Here is a 26980-nt window from a genome sequence, read left to right as displayed (position 1 = left end):
TAACCGGCACCAGTTCAAAACTTGAATTTGAAATGACTAGCGCCCTCTAGTTGGACTTGGTCCGAACATCCTCCCCCGCTTTGAAAGGATGCTTTCAAAGGAGACATTTCTCGGTCAGACCATATCACTGTGCGTTTACATGTTATAACAAGATATATACTAAAATTCCCAAAAAAAAAAAAAAAAAATTACAGAAATAGTACCTAATGAACGAACAAAAAAAAATATATGTACATTTTGGGAAATGACAAAATATGGAACAAGGAAGGAGAGTTAGTTAAGCGTTGTCAGTAGGTAGTTTGACCAACTTTACGACCGGGCGTTTCAGTATCCCTTCTGCTGTCTTGATGGTGGCTACACGAACCACTTGGTCAGCACCAGGATGGACGTCGATGACTCGACCCAGTTGCCACATCAACGGAGGTCGAGAAGGTGAATTTATGACGACGACATCTCCGACACCGAGACTGGGATTTTGATGGAACCATTTTTGTCTACTTTGCAGCGTATGGAGATATTCCCGACTCCATCGTTTCCAGAAGGACTGAAGGGCTTGTCTCACTAATTGCCACCGCTTGAGGTGATTCTGAGGGATATCGCTGATATCATGTTCGGGAATCGCCAGTATAGGTTGTCCGATCAGGAAATGTCCTGGCGTTAGCACAGATAAATCGTTCGGATCGGTTGACATGGCGACTAATGGCCGAGAATTGAGTACACCTTCAATACGTGTGATTAGCGTCATTAACTCTTCCAAAGTATATACCTGATTACCTACTACCTTTTTTAGATGTAACTTGGTACTCTTAATAGCAGCTTCCCAAATACCGCCAAAGTGCGGAGCTGCAGGCGGGTTGAACCTCCATTGACATGGAACTCGGGCATGAAGTGCTTCCTTCGTTGCTGCGTCGTGGAATAATGTCTTGAGTTGTTTCGCTGCGCCAACGTAATTAGTTCCACAGTCGGAATAAATCTGCACCGGAATCCCTCGTCGAGCTACAAATCGATCGAAAGACGCTAGGAATGCCTCTGTTGTCAAGTCTGTGACAACCTCCAAGTGCACAGCCTTGGTAGATAGGCATACGAATAACCCAAGATATGCCTTGTGCGTCCTTGAGTTACGGCGTTGACTCTCCTTAATGGTGAACGGACCTCCATAATCCATTCCCACGTTGGCAAATGGTCGGCATTGTTGGACCCTTGTTGATGGTAAATCTGCCATAAATGGTTGGGGAGCTGCGGCCTTGTATCTAATACACACTGTACACTTGAATATTATTTGACGAATCGCAGCGCGAATCGAAACGATCCAGAAACGGCGCTGAATTAACGAAGCTACCAAACGCGTCCCACCATGTAAAGTATTATGATGGTAATGATGGACAATAAGCTGAGCAAGGTGAGACGATTTCGACAACAAAATAGGGTGTTTGGCGTCGGTGTTCAAGTCCGAATGCTGCAAACGACCGCCTACTCTAATAATACCATGAGCATCGACGAAGGGTGCAAGCTGAGCGAGGGAGCTCGGGGTGACGATAGAATTTGACGTTACTAGTTGGTGGTACAAATCTGAGTAATATAACCTTTGTGTATACATTGTTACCTTCATCAATACTCTCTCATACTCTTGCCAAGTGATTGGCCCACTCACAACCGTACGTTGTCGAGCCTTGTCAGCGAACCGCAGGCAGTATGCTAACACCCGTTGCATTTTGCGCAGCACGGAAAAACGTTGGATCAAGCTAGAATCAACCTGTCGGGTTAAAAATACATTTTTTGATGGGCGTTTATATTCCGGGAGCTCTTCAGGATTTATACTTGATGTAGTTACAACTGGCCACTGACATTCCGGGTAATGAAGGAATATCGGTCCATGTAAAAATGATGAGCATGCTACCAAAGCATCTGGCAGCAACCCTCGTGATGCCGGGTCAGCTGGATTGTCTGAAGTACCAACGTGTGCCCATTCGCACTGGGGTACGAGGTCTCGTATTTTAGATACACGGTTAGTGACGAATATTTTGAATAGCCTCTGTTCGGCCGTGAGCCAAGATAAAACAATGGTTGAATCTGTCCATGCCCGGACACGCGTAATCTTGACTTTGTCCCGTAAGGTTTTCAAACGTAGAGACAGTAAACGCGACAACAGGAGCGCGGCACAAAGCTCCAACCGAGGTATGGTTAACGATATATCCACTGATGATGACTTCAGTGGTGCAACCTTTGTTTTACACGCTAAAAAATACACTCTGACATTACTATCCTGATCTACCACTCGCAAATATACTGTTGCTGCGTATCGAACCTGAGACGCGTCAGAGAATCCTAGTTATTGTATGTCTTGACTATTAACTACTGCAATGTGTCGTGGCAGCGACAAGCATGCTAAGTCAGGAAGTTTATCGATGAAACCTTGCCACATCGACGTCAGACCTGAAGACAGTGGTGTATCCCACTCTAATTTATCCATCCATAATGTCTGCATTAAACACTTCGCCCAGAAAACCATCGGACCCAACGCGCCGATTGGATCATAAAAACGAGCAACAGTTGATAATACTGACCGTTTTGTAGGAGTGACATGATCTATCGTCGAATGATAGCCGAATGTGTCAAGTACAGGGTCCCAATGAACTCCTAAAACCTTGACTGCCTGTTCCTTGGTTGGCTCTATCCACGGTGTCACAGCACGGTCTTCAATTTCGATGGTGTTCAAGATCTCGGGACAATTGCTAGCCCATTTTTTCAGGCTAAATCCACCTCGATTTAGCAAGCCGATGATTTGGATTTTTGATTCTAAAATGTCCTCCACAGTGTCAGCGCCAACAAAAATATCATCTACATATGTATCAGCTAACAGGACATCCTTGACGAGTGGAAAATCAGGTCCATCCTCCAGGTTGAGCTGTTGAAGGCATCGAATCGCTAAAAACGGAGCCGAACTTACGCCGTATGTGACCGTACACAACTCATATTCCTGCACTTTGTCACTAGGCGAATTGCGCCATAGTATGTGCTGATAAACTTTATCTTGTTCATGTAGACATATTTGCCGATACATTTTAGTTATGTCGGCAGTAAAAACAAATTTGTGTAGACGACTGCGCAACAAGACATCACCGATTTCAGTCTGAAGTTTTGGTCCAGTCACCAAACAGTCATTTAATGAGACTCCTGATGAAGACGTAGCCGAGGCGTCGAACACCACACGAATCTTCAGTTCTTCATTACAACGTTTAACTACTGGGTGGTGTGGTATGAAATATTTGCCTGGCTCAGTCGCTAACTTCATATGTCCTAACGCTCTATAATCGTTCATGAAGGCCCGGTAGGCCGTATACAATGCTGAATCCTTCTCAAGGCGACGTTCTAAATTATACAGTCGGTTAAGAGCTGAAGTTCTGGATGACCCTAAAACGACCGACTTCTCATCTTGACATCCGATGTCGGTGGAACATACTATCGTTCGAAATGGTAAACCAACATAAAATCGACCGATGGCGTCTCGTTTCGTGGTTCTAACAAACCAATCTTCACATTGCTTGTCTTGTGTAGTTGGCATTGTAGACTCTGTGGGCTCCTCTACTGTCCAAAAACGCTGCATCAACTCTTCAATCGGAGGGGTTGTACTAATTGACAGGGAAGTAAGAGGAGTATGTGTGTTATTCTGCAACGCGCCAATTATGACCCAACCTAACTGTGTATTCATCGCTGATGGTAGGCCCTCGGTATGTATAATGTCAGCTCTAGATTGAATGACGGACGGATATAAGTCTCCTCCAATCAACATATCTACTGGCGCCGGGTGATCAAATCGGGGGTCGGCAAAGACAAGATGCCGATAGCGATTTCGTATCTCAGCTGGCAAAACCCTGTCAGGCATTGATGACATAATTCGAGGTAAAACAATGACATTTGTTACTTTAAATTCGGGAACGTCGGATTGAACAGAAAAAAAATTAAAATTAGTTTGACCTTTAACAGTATTGACCGGTTGTTGGGAAAGTCCGATGACCTCAACAGGACACTTCCTACGGGTCAAACCTAACCGGTTGACACAATCCACTGTCATTGCAGACACCTGCGACCCACTGTCTAATACTGCCCTGACTTCTTGTAGAACTCCTGTATTGTCCCGAACCCTGACTACAACAGTACCCAACAAAACAGTGGTTTCAGTATGTGTAACTCCCGAAAACTGTGTTGCATTGCAACTTGTGGTGGCTCGTTCAGAGTTGTCATTTGTCTTATCGGTGCTCGATTTTGTAGTATCATCTGCCAAATGTAGTAATGTACTATGCTTACTTGAACACGTACGACACGTAAAAGACGTAGGACACGCATTGCTCATATGCCCTCTGTTCAAACAAATAAAACATAATTGATTTTTATTGACAAAATCGCGACGACTGGTAATTGTTAGTTTTCGGAATCCAAAACACTTGTAAATTGCATGTGGGTGTCCACAAAACAAACACTTTTTTGACTTGGTGGGGGCAACCGCGGCTAACGATGTCTTCTCGGACCTCTTGCCCTGGATCTTCTTAGTAGTTGTCTTCCCTACGGTCTTTTCATTATTTTCCACACAATTAATGCTCAAACTGCTGCCAACGTTTTCCAAAACGTTACATCGTTGTGATGCGAACTCTAATAATGAGTTCAAATCAGGTATTTCATTTTTCGCAACAGTAGCCTCAAATAATCGTCGTGTCATGGGATCAATAACGCGTGAACCGATATAGAATAATATAAAACCAGCCAAGTCTCCAACTCCAAGAGCTTGTATAGCAGATACATTTTCCCGAAAGGTGTTGACGAACAATGAAAGTGATGCAGGGGATTCTTTTGTTAACGGCGCGAATGTAAATAATTTTTCAATGTGCGCAGTGACCAATAAGCGTTTATTGTCATATCGATTTTTAAGCGCGTTCCAAGCAATAGAATAATTGTCAGCTGTAAGTGGCACTGCTTTTACTATTGTTAACGCTGGACCTAATAAGTAAAACAATAAGTAATGGAAACGCTCAATATCTTCGTAATGTTTGTTGTCATGCACCAAAGATGTAAACATATCACGGAAAGAACACCATTCAATAATATTACCATCAAACTTAGGAATCCGATTCTTGGTAAAATCAGTGATTGCACAGAAGACTGACTCCTATCATTGCGCGGAGTGGGCATCGAAGTATTCTGTTTTAATTTTGCTACAATGACATTGATCTGGTCACACATCGATTGCATCGTTTCGGTGACGTTCTCATCCACTTCCACGAATTGGTCAACTTCATCGGTCTCCGCGAGTGTTGAAAGAATATGTTTTTGTTCATTATTGAAATCAGTGACAAGTTGACCTAATGACATAACTCGCGCTTCTAATGTGGGACGATTTTCAGAATTGATTATTGCATCCTTAGCAATACTTAATATTTTCTTAATTGATCGTAACGCGACGTCTCTTGCGGCACGCGCGCGCGTTAGCTCGGTCTTTTTTTGTTCATTGTGGATTTGTTGCTGATTTTTTCTCGTCATCGTATAAATGATGTAGTACCTATACACCTAACAACGCAAAACTAACAACCCAGAAAAGAAACACAAAGATACTACTAGGATAAAGCAATAATAATAATATATAGCAAATAATGCAATAATTAATACATATAATACATTAATTGATAGCTATCCGGCTCTCGAAGGACCAAATGTTCAGCTGTGATAGCCAGTTTAAATATACATGGTTGTATCCCAACTATTTCACTGGTAATTAATAAATAAAGGTAATGTAAAATATATAGAATAAAACAAATAATATTTTACTAGTGGACTGTATAAATTTTATTGCCTATAAGTAGGAAATCTAATGTACACGAGAACACCTTAAGTACTATGTTAGTCCTACCAAATGATAATAATACAAATAATAAATAATAATTGATCAACAAATCACAAACATGAGTGTGATAATAATAATATTATAAACGTAAGCACACGATGTTTATATCAACAACCGCTACAATACGATATAAAATGATAATATAATACAAAATGATTATACGGAGTGATACGTCTGACCTGGTCGCTGATCGGCTTCCCCATACGACATGTCGACGAATACGATATCCTCCAATCAAGTGTACATACGGTGGTTCATGATTTACTTCGTGGTATATGATTCACTTCATAAGGAACCAAAAACAATATAATAGTTGACCAAGCGTATGTTACGTAATGCGCGTATAACAACTACCAGTTAGTTAACGCGAATAATCAAATCGGGTGCGCAAGTGCGCAACAGCCAGCAACGACGACAACACAAACACGTGCGCAACAGCCAGCAACGACGACAACACAAACACGTGATCGATCGCTTAACGAATACGATGTCCGGAGAAAAACTCACGGATGAATGACAGCGAAGATAATAATTATTAGCATGTCATATCGTGCGCACTCGGGAGTACACGTATTTACGGCCGTATACCAAACACAACAATACGTAACAAACGAAAAATGCACGATTTAAAATTGCGTTACATTAGCGTGGCGTGAAAAAGCTCGGTAACAACACACGTACGCGTACTGGTTTCACGATAAAAACGGTTCGTGAGCGAACGCGACGATGGCCCGCCGACAACGTCGGCGCATGCGTAACCGGCACCAGTTCAAAACTTGAATTTGAAATGACTAGCGCCCTCTAGTTGGACTTGGTCCGAACAAACAGAATGATGGTCATTATTGTAAATTTTGTATTAATAATATTATATAATATTATAATTATTGTATTAATACTATGATATTATATACATACTGTTTATAGGACGAATTGGTAAATAATTTTCATGTTTTTTTATTTACTGCTTTTAATATTTGTTTCTCCTGGTGTATATTGTAGAGTTGTTTGGATATGTAGAACGTATTTATAAGAAGTCATATGCAGACAAGCTTTAAAAATTAATTAAGGATTGTTTATATAATAAACGAAATGATGAATTCATGAAATAAACTTAGTATCTACAGATAAAACTATCATAGATTTTACGCAAAATAAATGAGAATATTTCTAGATGTCTCTATATTATTCTACACTCTTGACCAATCTGACCACCATGAAAACAAAGGAGAGAATCATTGACTCAGTTAATTGTACCACAAGCGGGCTATTTAATGTACATATTATTAAAAATTAACTAAACAATTATTGTCCACAGATTTTACAAGTACGTATTATACATCTTTATTTATTTTGTTAAAATTATGGTATATTGTGTGATACGTAGCCTAAAACATATATAAATAGTAATATGTATAATAATTAAACAATGATAATAGAAATCACCACAAGAACCAATAAGTTATTGTTTATTTCTTTTATTACTTTATCACCAACACTATGATTTTTTTTTTTGTAGAAAATATAAGTATGTAATTATTATTATGGTTTTTAAATTTACATTTAATACAGATATTATTTGATTGTGATACAAATAGAGCAGTTTGGAACTAAACTACAGTGCACAATTCTATATGTTATAATACATTGAATTACCAAAAATAATATTTTATTATCGTTGTGTAAATAAATGAATAGTAATTTTACTTTTACGTAATATGGTTCTAACTAAACGGAGAAAAAATGTAATAACCAAGTGGTTATACTGTAGAACTTTTTGATTTCTAACCGACATAAATTTTTACTGTAAAAGAAGATATTATGATTTGAAGTTAATGTAATTCTTCTAAAGAAGTAATGAATATTTTAACATCCCAATAATTCATAAATCTTAGTACAATTATTATTATTATTAATATCTAATTAGTAACATTTATAATTACATTTTTCTAGATGTGATTTCGAGTGCGTATAATATATAATTTGTATTTTAATTTTATTTGTATGAAATTTCAAATTCAAGTCAATGAAATGTATGTGCTATAAATCAATAGCTTATTAAAATCGATTTTAATTTTTAAATCCGTTTTTAACGTATTATTTGTTAAAAGGAAAACCAAATTATTAATTTTTAAATTTATATGTTTGGTAGTCTTAGAACCACCATCATTATCGTCGAATTGTGGTTCTGGGACTCTTAAGTGTTCTTTTCTCTTATATAAACCAATAAACGTCGTATATATTCTTATAAATTATTCATACGATTTTGCTTTTATGATATACCTGATTTAAATTATTGAAATTTTAGCTTTTGTGTGCCCTTTATCACCATCGACCTTCCCCATTAATAATGTTCCTTTTTGTGTGAATGTTTATAATTTATTATAAGGATTAAGAAAATAATATTAAATTACGAAATTATTTTAATAAAGATTAATAAGTCTTATTACAACCATTATTATCTCATTAATAGTACCTAACCTGTACGAGTCCTTTATATTATTCAAACGTACATTGTAGATAATTTGCTACAAGAAGAACTGGTTTTGAGTTATTAGCTTTAATATTGCTGATAATTATCAATTATTAAACTTAAAGGTAGTATTTATATATTTTATTTTTAAGTTTGATAAAAGGTAAATTCACCATAATATTAAAGCCAACAACACAAAGTAAATATATGAAAATAATTTCTACGTAGGCTATAGAGTATTTTTTTTTGTGGTTCAAATAGATATATGTAAATATAAATTTTCTTTAAATAACATACAATTTTTACATATTTCAAATTAATTAAATAATTATTGTCCACAGAATTTGAAGCAAGTACGTATTATTTCTTTATTTTGTTTATAATTAAAGTATTTCGCGTATAACATGGCCACAATTTTATATTTAAAAATTTTTTTCATAACGGCAAAAATGCTTCTATGGTTACATAACATAACATAGAATCTTAGTTGTAAGAATTGTGGTAAAAATAAGCAAATAACATCCATAAATGGTAATGCTTTCGCAAATCATAACAACTTAAAAAGTACGATAATTCGTTATTAAATGACAACAAAATTAGATAACCAATTTGGTTTAAATCTGGTTTAATGTAAGAATCCTTCATTTTTCATATTTTTTTTTCATAGAAATAGTATCTATAGTATTACTATTTACCATAGATTTTAACAATATCACAAATATTATAACATATCTGTCTATTTAAATGTAAATAAATGTTCAAATTTTTTTTTTCTCAATTTATAGTGGTTGAAGGTAATTATATTTTTAATTTTAAATAATTTTGTAAAATTTTTCTGAAAAATAATTAATAATACGGAAGTTATGGTATTTAAATTTTTATTTAGATACTTTTAAAAAATATTCAGAATACTTACAGAATACTTTAGAAAATTGAATTAAGAATACCATAAAAATACTTGACAGGTGACACGGTACGCAACGGTTGCCAGTACAATGTACAAGCACTGCAGCGACCGGTTTGCGCCTTACCAACTTATTGCATTCATTATTAAAAATTAAAATTATTTTTTTTTAGGTTACATATTTTTCGGTACGCACAATAATATTAATTTTTTTAATTTTATGAGTATGAAATTTCGTTGCATGTCAAATGTCTGTGAAATAAAATTAATATTACGGATTTTATGGTTTTAAATACTAGTAATTAAAATTAGTTTAAAATACTTGTTTAGAATACTTATAAATACTTTAGTAAATTGTATTGAAAATACCAAAAATGACTTAAACAAGTATTTAATTAAAAGTATTCAAATACTTAACTGGACAACAGTCATTAGTTACATTTATAATTATTTTATTTTTAGATGACCCAAATCAAAGTACGCATAATATTATTAGTATTATTTAATTTTATTATATACAATTTCGCTTTTTAAAACATTTTTTTTTTAATTTCCAGTGAAATAAAAGCATTTATTTAAAAAAAATTATATTTTTATCATAAAACCATACATTTTAATTTTATATTATGAAGAAAAATATTTTTTAAAGTATTGCAATACATACAATATTGAGATTCGTAATTCGTGAAAGTAGTTTATAATTTATATCATATCTCTCATTTTTCCTAGAAATTAAATTAAAAATTAAATACTATGCAATTAAAATGAATAAATCTTTATAGTTTGCATGTGTAAAATTAAACCTAAAATACACAAAAAAAATTAAATCGTTGCATCTAAATAAGAACTGTGAATTAAATCATGTTTTTCCTATCTATTTCCAAAACAAACATTATATATTTTATTTATTTATTTATTTAGTAAAATTTCAACGCCACACAGACATAAGTAACAGAGAATGTAGAAAAAGATAAACTTAAATAATATTAAATATATTAATGTATTAATACCGACTCAGAAAAAAATTTTGCTACAAAATATAAAATTATAAATATATGACAGTAAATTTTTAAAGATGTTGTTTTAATTTAACTGGAAATTATATAAAAACAAATATTCTACAAAATCATTAATAGATTTTAAAACAATTAGTGTTGATTAATAAAAGAATCACTCATTATAATATAGACATAATATAGTATATAACAATATGTACGAATTGGAAAATTAATTGAAATATGAATGTTCACAGATAAAGTGCGTAAGTGTTATTTCTTTTATTTTTATATAATAACAATATTGGTCACTTCTGACAAACGATAGAAATAGGTATCTATCTCAAAAAAAATAATCATAACAAATCAAATAAAATCAACCCTACAATACATCAGACTGTATCATCAAATAGGTTTTTTTATTAATCAGTTCTGACAACCGATAGAAATAGTTCTATACCCCATATAAAAAAATAAAATAAAATAAAATGTCGTCTGACCGATTGTCGGCAAATACCGTACATCTTCTATTAACGATTAGTATGATAGGGCGGATCCCAAAATATACAATGTTTATTTTAAAAAGTATCCATTTTTCGAAATTAAAATTTACAGTTCATTCAAAACCTATAAGATACTAAATTCAAAAAAATGAACTTCTGCTGGCTATTTTGAATCCACGATAATTAATAAAACACCTTAGTTTATTGTATTTTTTTTATGATACAAAATCACACACAATTATAATAACTTTTTATTTGCAGGTAAAGCTGAGGGTAATAATTATATGATTCAAATTAATATTTAATTAGTTCACCAAATTATGCTTTATAAATAACGCTTTTATTTTATTGTAATATCAATAGAAAATTTTGGTTCCAAAACGATAGTGTTAAAACCAATAGGTTTTATCCACGTGTAAAATAAATTAGAGATTACCAAAATGTAATTTCATATTCAATTAATGGTGTAAAAATGTATTTCTAATTGTTAATAACTCAATATTATAAAAAAGGAATTATAGTTTGAAGTTTAAGTACTTCTACAGTGGAATTACTGAAGATTTAGAAACTGATAAATCATAAACTATGTTAATATCTTTGCTTTTTATATAATAATATTAACCAAATTATTTATCTTGTATTATGGCAATTATTAAAATTATTATTTTTTCTTTATATTATCACAGTGATTAGAGGTACGTAAAGAGTTTTATGTTATACAATTAAAATTAAGATTTTAGCTTTGATTTTAAGCTTAAAGATAAGGCATTTTATACAAATTTCTAAGTCAATATAGTTGATAACATTTATTATAATCGCAACATCGTTACATCTGTAAAGTGAATACTTTTCAAGTATTTTAAGTTTAGTTGACGTTCAAAAGATTCTTCATTTCTGTCTAAATGTTGATCAAAATGCTTTGAGACGATATGAACACCGTATTTATATGTTTAATACGAATGGTTCGCAATTATAAGTTGTCCCATACTCTGTAGTTTATCGATAGCGGAGTTTAACGTTCGCACATCATTATTTTTAATCATTAATATTATGCCACCTCATATTCAAAAAAAATATTCACTGGAGAGCATAATAAAGACACGTCCGTATGTAGGTTAGATTAGTTTAGGTTAATCTACATAATGATAAATATTTTATATTAACACAATGATAGATCATTAATATTCTAATAATAATATTGTGAGATTGTATCATAGAGTTTAATACTATTTATTAATCAGCAAGTTTATCATTTTATTCCAGAGTATTTCAGTGAGTGCATTATTTCTACATAAATATATTTTTTTAATTTGACGTATTGAATTTTTTTAACTCGATTTATGAAATTTGTGTCTAAAAACTTTTTTATATATAGCCATTCTTTTAAATGTCCACTTACTTGCTGATAACTATATGTATCAGATCTTTCAATAATAAATAGGATATGACTATAATCATCATTATACCGGTAGATATATTCACATTAAAAATCAAGTTTACTGTGCACAAGTAGCAATTACGGTTCATAAACATTTATTTATATGTAAACATTTGCGGTGAAAAACATAGTTTATATTTGGTTTTTGATACCAATTATTAAAAGATTTCTATACGGTAATTAACATTATATATATTATATACTGGGTTCATTGGAATTGCAAACAAATTTGATTTACAAATCTCCTGTTGTATTTTTAACCATTATTATTGGTTCATTTTACTATTGATTTAAAATTTGTTAATAACAGACACTTTTAAACGCGTGTGTTTTTTTTTTTTTTTTTATTTGATTTGATTGTAGGATCAAATACATATTATACCAAATTAAAATAAAAACTTAAAATTTTTATTTTTTAGTAGAAATAGTAAAGAGTAAGTATGTTATTAATTTAATTGCATGTAAATTATATTTATAACTATTATGGTGTGTTTACTATTAAATATTTTTATTTACTTTTATTAACAATGTTTGTGAGATATTGAATTATATTTTATCTTATGATAACATCTTTACCGTAATTTATTGAAATATGTTATGATGTTTTATTTTTCACATATTCCATTAAAAAAATCAACTTTACGCTCGATTATACTAAACTACAATCAGAAAAATCCGTTGTTATCATGATGACACGGAACGTCGGTGGCCGGACTGGCGTTGTGTCGTTGATGTGGTGACTGTGAACTCTGATAGCACGGGTTTGATTTAAGGGAATAAAACAAAAACAAAACGACGGAAATACGCACCATTGCGTATGACAATATAACTTTATTTTCGTTCTTGTGAAAAAAAATTACAAAAAAAAACTAAGAGTCGCGCACGTGAGTGCAATTACTCGTACGCCGGGGCGTGGGCAACTTTAGTATTTCGTCTAAGTGAAAACAAAAAAGCGCAAAAGAATGAGTGTGTGTACTACGTGGAAAGGTATGATCGGCCGTTCGGTACCCTTTTCCGGAACCGTACCAGCGCTCCTATACCTTTGTCGGCCGGGGCGCTGGCGTCGCCTTACCGTGAGTTGGTGGTTGGTAACAAATATGAGTTAAGTTAGGTTACCTAACCTAAACAATGAAAAATAAATATGAGTAAAAAAAAAGTAATTAGTAATTGTCTATATTTTTTTACATAAATATGTTGTTATCTCATTTTGATCTTGACAATAATGTGTTATTATCATCTACAGCTCTGTTAACTAGTATAATAAATTAAAAGGTCTATCATTATCCCATCTATCAATTTCTTTGATATTTGTTAGTTATAAATTATTTCCACACTACTTTTATAAAATATTTATAACGTTAAATTCTATATAAATATAACAATTTAGTTTTTTTTTTTTACAGGTATTGCAATCAATTACCGAAATATTATTTCTTGTATGTATTATTGTGTACCTATCAATATTTACTATAGATACTTAAATACAACCTATGTTATATAAATATTATACATTTTTTAATTTGAATTTATTGAGATAAAATCCTGATTTTGTTGTGAATAAAATCATTTTTTTTAACTAGGTACATTTTTACTCAAGTTTAATAATAAACTTGTTAAAAGATAATCTGTTTGTAAACATTTAACCAATCTAATACCGATTAATTTTGTAGTATTTATAAAAAGTGGTCGACCTGTGGATGAATACTGTATTACTCAGAGCAGAGTAAGATCTAATATTCATAGGAATATGTTTAGAAATGTATTCAACATGGCTAAACCACCAGGGATGTTTGATGAAAAACCGCGTCGCAAACGAGGTGCTACTTCCCAATTAAGGGAGAATTCATCAAGGAGGAGATAATTATGTTAATTTACAATGTGTAAAATTGAAATCACTATATTAGTTTTCAGGTTATCTGGCATCGATAACAATTAAATAGTTTAATTTTCTCATTAAATTTATTTATATTATTTATATTTCATATTAATATTTTTGTTATTATATTAAATAATTTTATCTCATACTTGAGATTATTACTTTGTAAATTGATTTATAATATACTAGCTGACCCGGTAAACGTTGTTTTGCCAAAAAGTTTTTTTATATATTAATTGGACCCGGCGAACTTAACGCCTTCTGATAAACTTTAGAGTGATAATAAAACATATAGTTCAAGAATTTATTTATTGATTTTTTTGAATTGAAACAGAAATTAGTTGAGTGCATTATGATAAACAATGTTTTTCGTTTTGTTTTCTGGCGCAAAAACAAACAACGAAGACGGTTTCCCAACACGCGAACTGGCAACGTACAGCTGACCGTGCGAAAAACATGAAAATTCCAAATTGATCCCACAGACTTCCAACGATTGGCCTTGCGATTTATTGATTGTCATCGCAAAAGCCAAATGCGCTGCAATTGTCCACCATCCCGACGTTTGAGAACAATATCGCGTGATACCACATTCTCACCAACAATCACCACTGCGACTTCATTGATAGGGGGAGCATTGAATTGTCTTGCATGGCTTCCAGAGGGTTTTTTGTCTGCTTTGATAATAATTTTGTGGCCGTCAGAATGCATTGCATTATATGCGGTTTTGAACAATCTGACCAATTCATTATGCTCATGCAGAAGATTTTGCAATTGTCCGATCATATCACGTTGGGGTTTCATCGATTCCGCCAGACCTTTTTATACTTGGGTATAAGGTTTATCGATTCCGCCAGGGAAAAAATAATCTTCCCAAACATTTTATATTTTTAGCTATATTATAAATATTATATGAAAATATGAAATACCTGTTTAAAAATGTTATCGCTAATTGATGATAATCTAACTTGTATACTCGTAATGATGCGAAAAACGACTAATAGTCTAGTCAAGTTAGTCTCAATTTATCATCGTGTCATTATACTTTGCAATAATAAATTTCGAAATCGTAGCTGGTGAACGAGAAAATGACTTAGTTATTTATCAAAATGAACATTTTTTTAAAACAAACTTTGTGAAATATTTATGTGCGTATAAGTGGAAATGTGTTAATAAAAAGTGTAACGCAAAAATATACATTAACGAATCCTTAACGGACATTTTAAAATATGATATTGACCATAAAAATCATGAAAAACAGCCAATAAATGTATTGAAAAAAAAAACTATTTTCAATCCAACTCAAAAGAAAACTTACTGATGTAACAGAAAGTCCTTCGAAAATTATAAATCGTGAATTACTAAAAAATCCTCAAATTGAAAATATCATGGAAAATATTAATTCACATTGCATTAGTTTGGCATCATCATACTATAATAAATATCATTGTATAACTTCAAACTATATTTGACTAAATTAATTTAATTAATTATTGAATTATTTTGTAGATACCTATATTATTATTATTATTGTAACATTTTATTTATTTAACTGTATTGTATTATTTGATAATGATTATTAATTTATTTTTAATATTTATATGAATTATTGAATTATTTTTTAGATATTATTATTATTATAACAGAAACAGATTGACAGCAGCAGTTGCCAGGTCGAGGTAAAAATTGGTAGGTGGCGGAATCGATAGGTTGTTTTTAGACTACCTGAACTGGCGGAATCGATACTGGCGGAATCGATGCTACATTGGCGGAATCGATAGATCCCCATCACGTTTAGTCGCAGAAAAAATTACACAACGCTGATCTAGTTCAACTGCCGAATTACCAACGAAATAGATCTGAAGGAACTTATGATCTTCGTCTAGTGGTGGTAACAATGCGCCCATTCGATGGTGAATTTGTCCTTGAATCTGAATATTAAGATGGTGATTTGTAAAAAAAAGTTATTGTTATTATTATAATTAAAATGATACGCCATTACCTTATAACTCGGATTGTAGCCTGGTTGATCAACAACTTCGGCTTCAAATGACGTCATTTGAAAAAATCCGTTACATTTTTGCGTATTCGCCAGGAAATGTTTTGATTGTATTGTATTTCCATAGAGAAACGAATACAATGGCTCTGGTGGTTGAGCCAAAATGGGCAATTTCACCTTGCCACCAGCGCAGCATAAGCCGGGGGTTTCCGATCGAAACTTCAATGCATTGCAATGCTGACATACGATAGACAATGTACCGATATCAACACAGCAAAGATCTTTATAGGCGATTGCGGAATCGTATTCGAAAGCAGCGCGATTCAAGGTTAGGTTACCATTTGAACTTCTTCTTCTTCTATTACCATGTTGTCGAATTTGAGGTGGTGTTGGTGCAGCGCGAACCTGTGTAATATGAGCACGTCTCAATTAATTTGCTTTTGCACGTTCCTCTTGCGTTTGATTATGACGGACATTCTCACAAATTATTGCATTACGTGTACGTCGTCCAATGTTTGATCTTCTAATAGGAGGCATTAGTCAAGCAAAATATACTCTCCAAAAAATAACAAAATCGTTTTTGACCTTAACCCATGCGGTCAGCACTGCTGATTGAATTATAAGAGGGTAAAAGGGTTCTAAAAAGGTATAATTAAAATTTTATAATGTTAAAATGTTTACTATTTTTAATTTGGTTATTTACTATGACAACAAAAAATTTAAACAGATTAATTAAACATTCATGTTATACATAGGCGGAAATGGGGGGGGGGTAGCTTGAGGGGACTTAGTTCCCCCAAATATCGTAATATGCCTGTTGCGGGTGTTTAGAGTTTTTCCAAATTTTTTTTTCGTAAAAACCTCCTGGAAATTACGAACAATTTAAAAAAAATTTGAGCCAAATTGGCCCAGCCGTTCTCAATTGATGAATTGTTATACATATTTGGCTCCATTTTTATATATATAGATTTTTAAAATTATGAAAATAATATAAGTAAATATTAGTATATTGTATAATTATTTTGTATTATTTATTAGTATTTTGTAGAGATGTTTCGGGTAGATAATTTGTTATAAACCGAGTACCGTGTACTAGCCGAGTAAAATTTTTAATACTAACCGAGTACCGAGTACTGACGAGTAAACATTTTTTTTAAACACATAGTATTGAATATTGAGTATTTAATAAATAATAGTTAATAATTATTAATTAAGCAATTATAATATACTAATTAGCCAAACATAGAGAGAAACACTATTGAGTATTGAGTATTAACATAAAATATCAAAAATAAAACAAATAAAATTATAATAAGTATTATAAGGTACCCCGTCAGTAATTAATAATATTATTATAATACAATAAAAAATATTTTTAGCCAGGTAAAAATGTAGGACGAAGGTATTACGCCGGTACCGAGTAAATGCCGGGTAAACATTCAGTATTACGCCGGGTACCGGGTAAGAGCCGAGTCTTAAATATGATATCGAGTACTCGGCAATCGAGTAAAAGCCGGGTACTCGCGGAACATCTCTAGTATTTTGTAACGCTCACAAAAAAAAAAAATTTCGACTAAACTCTAACTTAAGGAGGAAAGAACAAATTTATTATTTAAAACCAAAATGTATACTGTTTTAATAAATAAAGTACTATAATGACCCACTTATCCTGTACTGAAAATCAAATCATATTATTATGATAATATGTTTCTGAAAAGTTTTAAATACATATGATACATATTTTATGATATAATTAAGCAACTTATGCTTTTGAGTGCACACGGAAGACTGCTGTTAATATAATATATGTTTATTAGGTATAGATAATCAAATAAATAAATGTTTAACCGTTTGTTCTACAAGATATTATAAACAGGGAAAAATGTCTTTCTTACTGTTATCAAGACCCATCCAACTCTAATGCAGGTATTATACATTGAACGGGCCAGGAGCATTTACTAATATGTAATATGATAATAACTTTATATGTTATAATATATCTGGTCACCAAAATAATTCACACGCTCTACATACAGCTAAATCTATGTGATGCGTGCGTATAATATGTGTGAATAGAACTCAACAGAAAGTGGACATGTTCGCCGAGCAAAACCTGTGAGTGCTAGTTTGTGGGTGGTGTGTATTTTGTGTGTGCGTACTTAACTATTAAAACAGATAGGAAACTAAATAAATGGTACCTCAGTAGTTAATAAAAGATATTTTTTTTCTCAGCTTACCGGTCCATTAAGGACCATTGCTGCCTTCAACAAGTCTCTCCATTCCTCTCTATTGTACGTCAACTCATAACTCATATTCTGGTCTATGGCAGAATTAGGATTATGTACAGTGGAAGTTGTTTTTCATGTTGATTTGTTGTGTTTCACCGATCTTCCACCACAGTGCCATGTTAAAGGCATTAATTTGTCGTGTCAATTAAAACAATCGACACACATTTGTATAGGTAGTAAAAGTTTCACGGTGAAACTGCATATTGCTATTTTTTTCAAAACACCTAACTATTAGTTTGATAGTTACTCTCAATAACATATTTAATATCTCATATTATTTTAAAGACATATTATATTATACGGCAGGCTTAATTGGTTATAGCAAAAAAATTCGAATATTTCTTTGCGATTGCGAAAATAGACACGAAAAGTAGTTTATGTCGATATGTAGCTTGTTGAATTGAAACAAGAAACTGCTTTTAATTCACAATAAAAAGCACTTTTTAAATATATCTTCTTTTAATCGTTTTAAAAATATTTGATATTTTTTGTTGATATCTCAATTCCTATATTATAGTAAAATAAAATATGAAATTATGTTATTAACAAAATAATATTTTAACTAATTTTAATAGCGAATTACAGTAAGTTTAAATTCAATAACATTCTATATAAGGTTTATCCTAATTACATTTATTAACTATGAAAATTAATTACTTATACCATTGGTTATAAATACTAATCAATGCTTATACCTGTATTATGTTTTTTTTTTTATTTAGATGAACTGAAAAGTACGTACATTTTTGGTATTAATTTTTATTTTGTGTTACACAGTTGTGAGTGTTAACTCGATTCAAATTTGTTTCCTGTCGAGAGTCATGTGTCCACCTCAAACATGTTTTTTTACGGTAGCCAACGACGGACCGAGGCCCAAAGGCCGGAGTGCCGTGGATTTTTCTTTATTATTGCATAAGAGAATAAGTGTTTTAGGGACATTTGGATAGTAATATATGACGTGTAGTCAGTAATAAAGTAAAAAACACCAATTTGGGGGAAACGAAATATTTAAATATTTATTTGCATATTTTTGCTTAAAAGCGTAAGTTCGTGCCAAGAAAGGCACCTGGCACAAAACTCGGTGAGAATAGACAGCAATAATAATAATAATAATAATAATAAATAATACCTTTTTAATAATAATAATTAATAATGATAAAACTTAAAAGTACCGGCCACGGTGATATATTTGTATATGCACTTAATAAAATGATGGTGTTATCCAGAAGCAATACCAATACCAGCGAAGTGTGAGAGGATGTGTCGGCCGGCCCTCGGTGCACCGGCAAAAAATGGCTTTTACTCACGGTGGATCATCTTGCTAAGGCGCGAGAAAATGGAGTGCCGTGACTTTGCGTTGTCGGCCGATTCCATGATATGTGGTTGGCACGAACAGACGACAGACGACAGAGGAGGTCACATACGCGCAGATGATTAATTATAATAATAATATTATTGGTATTAAGTGGCCGATAGGGAGTTAATTGGGGAGTTAATTTGTGATCATCTGTGCGAGAAGACCTTTACACATAACCCGTGGATACTACTATACTAGTAGAGGTGCGTGGGTGCGGTCATTGATCGGCGGAGACTTAAAGTTCATGTGATAAGTCGCCTTATCGCACGTCGCGTTCGCAATATACCTGTAATTAGGCCTTCTATGTATAACGAGTGCATGTGTGTTTGTGTGTGTGTGTGATTTGCGTTGAACGTCACACAGTTTTATTTTATATTTTTATGTGATATGTTTCTCATAGTATATGTTTCATTAGTATTAAAATTGTTATCACCATAATATCATAAAATAACAGAAATAGAATACAACACGAAGGAAAAATAATCAAATATTCTGTACTAGTGTCATTATAATTTTACTTTTATCGTTCTAAGATTAAAACATTAATCTTAATATAAAAAATCGTTTAAATATGTTTTATATAATCTATTAATTGTCCGATTTCCAGTGGCACTGAGTATGTATATTTTTATTTTGTTTTATTTTATTATATTGTATAATTCTATTCTGTTCAATGTTATAAGATTGTTTTGTTACATTAATTATTTCGTTCATTAATTAGTTAATTTTTACATGATTAATCATTGGAGTTCAGAAATATTAGAGAACACATTATTCAAGAAATACTTATAAGTTCTTGAATTATTAAAAAAGATCTAAAAAATGTAATTTAAATTTTTTTATTGGAATATAAAAAAAAATTGAATAAAATGCATAGATACACCCGTAAGCTTGGAATACGCGAAAAAAATCAACAGTATGACAGAACACAACAGAATGATGGTCATTATTGTAAATTTTGCATTAATAATATTATATAATATTATAATTATTGTATTAATACTACGATATTATATACATACTGTTTATAGGACGAATTGGTAAATAATTTTCATGTTTTTTTATTTACTGCTTTTAATATTTGTTTCTCCTGGTGTATATTGTAGAGTTGTTTGAATATGTAGAACGTATTTATAAGAAGTCATATGCAGACAAGCTTTAAAAATTAATTAAGGATTGTTTATAAAATACACGAAATGATGAATTTATGAAATAAACTTAGTATCTACAGATAATACTATCATAGATTTTACGCAAAATAAATGAGAATATTTCTAGATTTCTCTATATTCTAGACTCTTGAATAATTTGTCCATCATGAAAACAAAAGAGAGAATCATTGACTCGGCTAATTCTACCACGAGCGGGGCTATTTAATGTACATCTTAAAAATTAACTTAAAAATTATTGTCCACAGATTCGTCGAGTATGTATTATTTATTTATTTATTTTGTATAAAATTATGGTATTTTGCGTGAAACATTGCTTAAAATATTTATACATAGTTATGAGTATATTAATTGAACATAGATAATAGAAATCACTACAAGGACCATAACACGTAGTGAAGAAAACTTTTTGAATATAAAATGAAACAAATTAACACGCTATGGGTTCGCTATGAATCACAAATGACGAATTATGACAATACTTCATATTATTGAATGTAGTATATAATTATGTGGTGATACTGCGCCAATACTATGATGATTTATGTTTTTTGATACTTTGTTAAACACACACGCACTCAAATTTTTAATCATGACTGTTTAAAGAAGACAATCCTTAGCCTGTAAAAATGAAAAGGGGAGTATGTGCTCGAACGAGTTCCAATAGATCACCATCATTATCGTCGAATTGTGGTTCTGGGACTCTTAAGTGTTCTTGTTGTCTTATATAAACCAATAACCGTCGTACATATTAATATAAATTATTCAATCAATTTTGCATTTATGCTGTAGCTGATTGAAATTTTTTAAAGTTCAGCTTTTGTGTGCCCTTCATAACCTTCTCAATTAGTAATGTTTCTTTTTGTGTGAGTCTGACATCACCAAAAACATAATATGACATATTTAATCTTAATGTTTTTAATATTTAGTATTGAAATTACGAAAATAATATTAAATTAAGAAATATAATAAATAAATCTTAACCCTTAACTACACGCGCTGGTGTACTTTGTACACCAATATTTTTGTTTATCTTGTTCTATTTTAGGTTTTATTTGTTTTCAGTTATTCTCCTAATCTAACCTTTTCTTATCTAATATGTAATAGTTATTAATCCATTTCAGTCGTCATTTGATGTTTGTAGCCGCACAAACAAGCTCCGTATAAAATATTTTTGTATCGGTGAACGAAATACACCACGCGAGTAAGATATTTTTGCTTTTATCAATTATAATATAGTAATAACAAAATTTTTTTTTATTAATTTTTTTTTATAATTAAATTTTAAACAATATTAAGTAGTATTTTGTTCTTTTATTAGTAAATAAAGTCAAATATATATGCAATACGACATTGATTTCTGCGTAAAACAAATTGGTGTATAAAATAAACCGCGCGTGCAATTATTGAAAAATAAAATGGCGCGTGTAGCTAAGGGTTAAAAACGTAGTTAATTTGCTATCAGAGGAATTGTTTTTAAGTTGATAGCTTTAATATTAAAGATAATTGTTCAATTATTATACTTAAAGGTAGTATTTTTATTTTTTAAATCTATATTGCAATATTAAAATTTTTAAGTAAGTTATAATATTTTAAATATGAAAATAAATAAATTCCGATAATTTGTATAAAAAAGTTTATATTAAGTTTATAAGTTTGATAAAAGGTAAATTTACCGTAATATTAAAGCCAACAACACAAAATAAATTCTAAACAGACATAAAGTATTTTTTGTTTGTTGTTTAAATATATATATATATATATAAATATATATTTTCATTAAATAACATACAATTTTTACATATTTCAAATTAATTAAATAATTATTGTCCACAAATTTTGAAAGACGTACCTACGTATTATTTTTTTATTTTTTATAATTAAAGTATTTCGCGTATAACAGGACTACAATTTTATATTTATAATTTTTTTCATAACAGTAAAAATGCTTCTATGGTTACATAACATAACATAGAATCTTAGTTGTAAAAATTTTGGTAAAAATAAGCAAATAACATCCATAAATGGTAATGCTTTCGCAAATCATAACAACGTAAAAAGTACGATAATTCGTTATTAAATGACAACAAAATGAGATAATCAATTTGGTTTAAATCTGGTTTAATGTAAAAATCCTTCATTTTTCATATTTTTTTTTCGTAGATTAAGTATCTATTGTATTACTACTTACTATAGATTTTAACAATGTCACAAATACTATAACATGTCTGTATATTTAAAGGTAAATAAATGTTGTTATGTTTTTGAGATAAATATTTGTAATTTTATACTTCGAATCCACAAAAACCACCTGTATTCAATTTTATACAAGAATCCAGTCTCCAAGTTGAAAATTAAAATATTTAAAGTAAACTAAAAGGTTAAAAATTTAAAATTAAATTCTTTAAAATGACCAAACTTTAAATATTTGATAATGAGTAAATCAATACATACAAGACGTGAAATGTGGTTACTAGCGTACTAACTATATCATTTTTGAAAATTGGTAAAATTGCTAGTGAGTGCAAGTACTTAAATACATTCATAAACAAGATTTTTTTTAAAGGTTTGAGTTGATTTCATAATATGATTTAATTAATTGTATTAATTGTTGTATGCACGTCTAAAACTAAGTAGGAGTGTAATAATAAAGACTAAAAATTCAATGAAATATATTAATTTGAATAGTGGTATTGGTATACATGTTAAAATGTGTTATGATGTTATATTTTTCACATATTCCATGAAAAAAAAATTTTTAAAAATTTAATGCGCGATTATACTAAATGATAATAAGAAAAATCCATTGTTATCATAAGTATCATAACTTTATAAACCTTTACATTAAAATACAAATAATAGTAAAAAAAAAAATAGTTATTAACTCTGTTTTTTCTATAAAAATATATTGTTATGTCATTTTAATTTAGTCAATATTTTGTTATTGTTATCTACAGCCCTGTTAACTAGTTTAATAAATCAAAAGGTCTATGATTATCCCGTCTATCAATTTCCTTGATATTTGAGAGTTATAATATATTCCCACATAATTTTCATAAAATAATTATAACTTTAAATCCTTGATAATAATAATAATAATAATGTAGTTTTTTTTACAGGTATAGCAAGCCATTACCATACTAATTGTAAAAGTAATAATTATTGTGTACCTACTACCTACAAATCTTTACTATGAATACCTAAATACAACCTATATAATATAATATGTATATCATTATTTTGTTAATTTGAATTTGACGAGGTAAAATTCTGATTTTGTTGTTAATAATTTAATTTTTATTAACTAGGTACATTTCAACTCATATTTAATAATAAACCAGTTTAAAGAAGATCTGTTGATAAACATTCATCCAACCTAATACCGATTATTTTTGCAGATTTTGGAAACAGGAAATATGGACCTGTGGACGAATACTGTATTGCTATGACCAGTGATGAATTCAATAATCCAAATACTCCTATAGAATATTTTAAATAATATTTAATGACGTCATACCAAAAAATATATTTTCTAATGCTGAGGATTCCCAATCGGGGAAATTCCTTCCCAAAGAAGAAATTTAAGTCTACTTGGGCCCACGGGGGGATATAGTGATGATGGGATTACGAAAATATTTATATTATTTTTAAATGTTTAAAATGGAAATTACTATATTAGTTTCCCGGTTATCGGGCATCGATAAAAATTATACATTATTAATTTTTCATTATAATTACTTATATTATTTATATTTTTTATTAATATTTTTGTGATTATATTCAATCATCTTCTCTTATACTTGATATTATTACTTCGTAAGTCGATTTATAATAAATTCTTAAAATTATGAAAATAATAAAAGAAAAGTTAATAGTTGTATATTGTACCGCTCAAAAAAAAAAAATAATCACCTAAATACTAATTTAAGGATGAGGAATGAGATTTTGGTAAATTTAGAAGGGGAACGTACAATGAAAAAGGTTGAGAACCATTGTGCTAAAAAACAAAACCTTACTTAAAATATAATATTTTATTTAGGTAATAAAATATTCAAGGATACAGATATTTTTTTAAGTTAATAATTTTTGTATATGTTATAGTACCTTTATCTATATTATTCTGTAGATTGACTATTGTATGCGTTTACAATCAAGCAGATGTTAAATGTAATAATCAAATACAATAAATAATAATAAATGTATATGTACATTTAGATTTATGTTAAAATTTTATGAATAAATGGAATAGATAAGGAAAAAAATGGGGGAAACTATTTATTTTATACAAAAACATTTTTAATCTAACAATTTATAAATATTTATAACTCAACCTATGAATATGTTATTGTTTTACATTAAAAACCAAAATGTATACTATTTAATAAATAAAATAATATAATAACCCAAATACACTGTACTGAACATCAAATCATAATATTATAATATGTTTCTAAAAAGTTTAGATATTAAATATGATACATATATACTTTATGATGTGAACTTAGACTTTTAAGTGCACATGGATGACTGCCACAATTCATCAACAGCTTCAACATATGCCATATCTCGAATGGGGTTATTATGTATTAAACGGGCCGGAAGCATACAGATAATATTATGTAATATGATAATAAATAATAGTCTTATATATATTATTATATGATATAATATACGTGACCCAGTCACCAAAATACTTCGCACGCTCTATACATAGACCGATCAATGTGTATTATGCGTATATTTGTAAATGGCACTCAACTGGAAATGGACAGGTTCGTTGAGCAAAACCTGTGTGTGTTAGTTTTTGGGTGATATGTGTTATTTGTGGGTGTGTACTTATATCTATTAAAACATAATATAGGTAACTAAATAAATGATAACTCAATAGTTAATAAAAAGAATTTAGTATAATAAAATAATAATAACGTACGGCCCTTTTTGGCCCAACAAGTAAAATATAATATTTAAGTTTGCCGGTTTGGCACAACCGATGATGATGTTAATAATAAATTATGTAGCTAAATATCAAAAATATAAAGTATAAAAAAAAAAATGGATACTACTGCTTAGATTTGACTTAATATTAATAATAAAATATCATAAAACAGTATGACACCTTTGGTCAAACAAGAAAAATTAAAAAAATTAAAATAATAAAATAAAACTCATAGTTTGTATGCGCACGGCCGTCCAGCTGCAACCCATGCCTATATAAATAACACAAACACTTAAACACTAAAATAAATATTACAAAAAGTTAGGCGATTTGCGCCTATAGAAAAAAAAAAATAGTGAAATTTGGAGATTAGCGCCTATAACATAAAATATATTAAAACGGCGATTTGTGGACGTATAATTATTAAAAAAAAAAAAAAGAAATGAGCCAATTAGTGCACACAATATATAACAACAACATTTGTCGCGCATCGCGCCTTGAAATAGTAAGGCAGATGAGGAGATTCACGCCTTGCAAAAATATAAAAAAAGGGGTGATTCACGCATTGCCCAAATATCATAAAAACAAAAACACTAGCAATAATCAATACTTATGAGTTATAATAAAACGAAATCATAATTTAACGATAAAAATAAAAAATAATATGGAAATTGATTATATGAAACATAATGTTGGATGATCAAAATAAGATATCATAAATCATGATTTTTTTGATTCTGTGAAAATTGTCGTCCAAATTTGAATGATAGGTATTAACCGTAAAACTCTTTAATAAGCCGCATTATTTGAACTAAAAAAACCGTGTTTTTTGATAAAAATAAGTTAAATTAGGTTTAACATGTTTAAATAACAGCAGTATTTATGAGCTGCACGTGATGAAGACAATACCGTAAAAAGTCATATCACGCATAGTTAATAAATACCCAAACAATTGTTGGTATAGAACTAATAATTTGATTTAATTCAATTTTATGCTTCGTATTTGTATAATACTGTATTTTACATAATTGTGGAAAAGGTAACTAATATTATATTTTATTTTTAAGTAAGTATAAAAATACCTAAATATACATATAAGTAAAATTATATTTAGTTATACGTCAAGTTATTTTATACCTTTTAAAATATGATTTA

The 26980-nt window shown here is 30.4% G+C and overlaps 1 protein-coding gene across 1 annotated transcript; it reads right to left on the bottom strand.

Annotated features, from left to right (window-relative positions):
- Window positions 1-277: 277 nt before the first annotated feature.
- Window positions 278-6714, bottom strand: LOC132922848 (uncharacterized). The gene is made up of 2 exons (XM_060986569.1): window positions 2357-6714; window positions 278-2305 (listed from the first exon to the last, which is right to left on the bottom strand). Exons 1-2 carry the CDS (start codon window positions 5069-5071, stop codon window positions 278-280), a joined length of 4743 nt encoding a protein of 1580 aa, XP_060842552.1. The 5' UTR covers window positions 5072-6714.
- Window positions 6715-26980: the final 20266 nt, after the last annotated feature.

Source organism: Rhopalosiphum padi, chromosome 2, assembly GCF_020882245.1.
Source record: "Rhopalosiphum padi isolate XX-2018 chromosome 2, ASM2088224v1, whole genome shotgun sequence".
NCBI lineage: Eukaryota > Metazoa > Arthropoda > Insecta > Hemiptera > Aphididae > Rhopalosiphum > Rhopalosiphum padi.
The sequence above is the reverse complement of the archived record's forward strand: the minus strand, read 5'-3'. Positions and strand labels throughout refer to the sequence as shown.